The sequence below is a fragment of the Lathyrus oleraceus genome, chromosome 2 (assembly GCF_024323335.1).
Source record: "Lathyrus oleraceus cultivar Zhongwan6 chromosome 2, CAAS_Psat_ZW6_1.0, whole genome shotgun sequence".
In the NCBI taxonomy this organism is placed as follows: Eukaryota; Viridiplantae; Streptophyta; class Magnoliopsida; order Fabales; family Fabaceae; genus Lathyrus; species Lathyrus oleraceus.
The window spans coordinates 89,761,507-89,765,477 of record NC_066580.1 but is presented as its reverse complement, the minus strand read 5'-3'; the positions used below and the strand labels follow the sequence as shown (position 1 = coordinate 89,765,477).

Sequence of the window (3,971 nt, the reverse complement as noted above, 5' to 3'; positions counted from 1 at the left end):
TTTTCTCGATCAATGTTATTGATTGTCTAGAAAGATCCTTCAGGGATATGTTTGGAATCTTAACCAACAATTTTGTGATTTTTATTCATTATAAAAGTGACCTATTGTTAGCTCATATTTTCGACCCATATCCCAAATTACCAAAATTGAAAATATGCACAGCTGGTTTCGACTAAGAAGTGATTTGACCAACTGGAGGAGAATCGACTTAGCTGGTTGGATAAAGATCAAGCTCATAGCTGAGATTTCGGAGCGGTTCTTTAAGAAGTGGTTGAAAAACGGTTTTCGATTAAAGATTCAAAATTTAAATAAAGGAGGGAAGTTCACTTTCGTCAGAAATCCCAAGGGCACACGTGGAGCAGGATAAGCGAATACGCGCATGCAGAGCGCCACGTGTATCGACACGATTGAAGGGCCATCATAGCGGTTATTTCGATTTAGTATAAATATAGTGTCTTAGTGTTAGAAAAATGTGTGTTAAATTGTGTACAAAAATCTGCAAATTTACTAAGTATTCGTGTGAAGAAGAACTGTAAAATGCAGAATGTACGTTGTCTACACCATTGTTTAATCATTTCAAAGCAATATAAATTTGTCTTTACTTTCTTTTCAGAAATATTCTTCCTTGCTTCTACCTTTCAAACACTTTATTTTTACTTTGTAATTTGCAAATTCAAGATCCTTTCGTTCCCTTCAACTTTTACCTTACAGTCTTAAGATTCCAATACTTGCAAACTTTTTACTTTATTATTTTCGATCCTTTACAATTCCCGTCGTTTACTTCATTTTTCTTTACTAGTTCTAAATGTTATTTAAGACCTTTTCTTTTTCGTTTAAGTCCTTCTTTTCTCCTTAGTTTTCCTTTAAAACGCTGATCCGACATTTAGTTTTGATCATTTATTACTACCACATTTACGTAACACTTAGCATATGTCCTATGATCAATCTGATCGATCCTGCGAGTAACCAAATTTAGAAATTTGGAAGATCGGCGGTTGTTTACCAAGTTTCAAGGTAAATAAATTGGCATCCCTAGTGGGACCAGTGCTAACGTTACATATAATGTAACATTTTATGATTGCTAAGATTTGCTTGGGAAAAGATTCGTTGTATGCTTTTAAGAAGTGGTAAAATAGCCATAAACGATGAATGACGAACAGGGAGAGAATCCAAGACGAGGATGGCGAATACGAATCCGCCAGAAACTCAAAATTCTCAAAATCCATCAACTAACAATATAGTGCCCCCTTTTTCTTCGATAGGGGCAAACACGGGCACAACGCATGTGTCCGAAGTAGTTTCGTCTATGGTGAGTTTGATGCCTACGCATTTGATCTCCCATTCTGAACCAATTCTAACTTACAGTGGACCTAGAGGACCTCCTCACACTCCTTCACCAATTAGGGATATCCAAAATAGGTTTTTGGTACCCCCTGGTTTCTCAATACCATTTAGCGATCGAGAACATCCGTATGGAATGCCAACTTCGGTGATGGCTAATCTGCAGAACATGGGTTCTACTTTTTCGGAATCGCCGGCTAACATAAATTCACCAGTGCAAGGGTCCGGGGTAAACGCAGGTCGAACCAATCAAGCGTTAGGTCTAAGACACCCAGTACAACTACCCACTCTTACCAATAATTCTGCAGCGGCATGGAGGCAACAAATGGACGAAAGCAATCATGAAATGGTTCAAATGTTAATTCAAACTTTGACCACTGTGTTGAATCCTCTAATTCAGAATATGACTCAGTCGAATCAATAGATGACATCACAAATGGCTCGAATGTTTGAGTTTCTTGGTATACCTCAACACCAGCATCCCCTGCCTAGGGATTGGTTAAGAAGAGCCCACGTTTGAGGAAGACCTCACCATTAACCAGATCCCACAAAATCAAGGGGGAGTAGTAGTACCCCCTAGGATTGAACCACATGTACTCAGGGAACCAAGGGTGTTAATGGTAAACAGGATTCAAAATGCTGATGATATCATACGGCAAGTTCGACATGATGATGTGGCAGCAAATAATAACCAAGCAGCTATAGTCGAAAGAATTATGGTTCGAAATGGGGTAAATTTTGTCCTTAGAAGACCAAATTATATGTCACCTTTAGCAGAATATGTCCTACAAACGGCTGCACCCCTGAGGACCAAAATCCCCAAATTCACCAAGTTTGCTGAGGATACTACTGAGTCTACTGTCGAACACGTGGAGAGATATTTAATCGAAGCTAGAGATATGTCAAATAACGAGAGTCTTCGGATAAATTTTTTTCCAAGTTATCTTACAAAGAATGTCTTCACATGGTTCACAACTTTGCCCCAAAATTCGATCCACTCATGGAACCAACTGGAAAGAGTGTTCCATGAACAGTTCTACATGGGGAAAACAAAGATAAGTTTGAAAGAGTTGGCTAGTGTCCGACAGAAATTCACAGAGCCAATTGATGATTACCTAAATAGATTTCGACTACTCAAAGACAGGTGTTTAACGCAAGTACCAGAGCATGAACTAGTCGAAATGGCCGCTGGGGGCCTTGACTATTTGATTAGAAAGAAATTAGATACTCAATACCTAAGGGATATGGCCCAGTTGGCTGGCAATGTTCGACAGGTAGAACGTTTAAAAGAAGAAAAGGCTAGGACGAACAAAGGTAAAAGGGTGGCTTATGTCGATTTCAGGAAAGATGACGAAGATTCATATCATGAAGTTCCAAACTTCGACGATACTGAGATCGACCTTGCTGAATTGACGCAAGGGCCACCATATGTGTGCAAAGTTTTAACTCCTTCCAACGGGAAAGACCCTGTCGAACCTGAAAAGAATGACAGGTTTCCTAAGAAAACATACACATTCGACGTTACAAAATGTGATGAAATCTTTGACTTACTAGTCAAAGATGGACAGATGATAGTACCTCCAGGTGCTAAAGTACCCCCTTTAGAACAAAGAAAGAAACGAGGGTTTTGTAAATACCATAGTTTTTTGGGTCATAAAACGTCTCAATGTTTTCTTTCCAGGGATCTGGTGCAGAATGAAATCCAGGAGGGAAGACTCAAGTTCGGTGATAAGACACGGAGCCAGATGAAAATTGACTCCGATCCTCTAGAAATTGCTGAAGCTCATTATATTGAGCCAGAGGAGATGAATTTCATGGAAGTTGCTGATGATTTCTGTATGACCGAAGTTACTGAAGACTTTGACAATAGGCTTGTCATGGTTATAGTACACGAGTACTTCGAGCAGGCACCTCTTGACGATTTCTCCCAAAGGGGTTCAGAGGATGCCAACAAAGAAGATGTTGAAGCCTCAGGTGTCGAGGGTGTTGGAAATTCAAAGTTAGTGATGATCACTAAAGAAACCACTGATAATTTCATTCAGTTGGACAAGGCCACTGATAGCCTTCAAAAATAGTTCCAAAGGTTGGATATTATTGAGGATATCCACATGGAAGTTAATATGGTGGAGGCATCTCGAGAAGTCTCCATGGAAGTCGATGATGAATGTCGACAAGAGGAATACAACAAGATCGCCTTCCCTCAGGAGGAAGAAACACTGTCGGACTTCCTCTGAAGGTGTCAGAAGAAGAAATCGAAAGTTATGATATGCCTCGGGTGCAGTGCTGTCTTCGACAATAGGGCATCCCAGAATCTGGAAGGGGTTAGGAGAGTGAATCACCAAAATGGTCGTAAAGCCATCCACAATAATCAAGCGGGTAAGCCAAAAAGGCTTTTCGATCCCAGGAGATATCCTGATCCCAAGCGCCCTATGGTGAAGTTGAGCGAAACCAAGCAAGCTGGGCGAAATTTCTAACCCATAACCTTTAAGCCAATCATTGAAGGATCAAATGCGAAGTGGGTCAAGCAGACCGAGGGTAAGAAACACGTTCATGGAAAGTGGCAGAACTTCGAGGTTGAAATAGGTTCGTCGCTGGCTTACCGCCAGGAATTTCGGTCCGACAAAAGGACC

The 3,971-nt window shown here is 40.5% G+C and overlaps 1 protein-coding gene across 1 annotated transcript; it reads left to right on the top strand.

Moving 5' to 3' along the window:
* Positions 1-1,958: 1,958 nt before the first annotated feature.
* On the top strand, positions 1,959-3,416 carry LOC127122051 (uncharacterized). Its single transcript, XM_051052460.1, has one exon. The coding sequence runs from the start codon at positions 1,959-1,961 to the stop codon at positions 3,414-3,416; it is 1,458 nt and encodes a 485-aa protein (XP_050908417.1).
* Positions 3,417-3,971: the final 555 nt, after the last annotated feature.

Bases quoted from the DNA above. Each gene is read 5' to 3' on its own strand.
- LOC127122051 (XM_051052460.1), top strand. From the start codon at position 1,959: ATGGTAAACAGGATTCAAAATGCTGATGATATCATACGGCAAGTTCGA.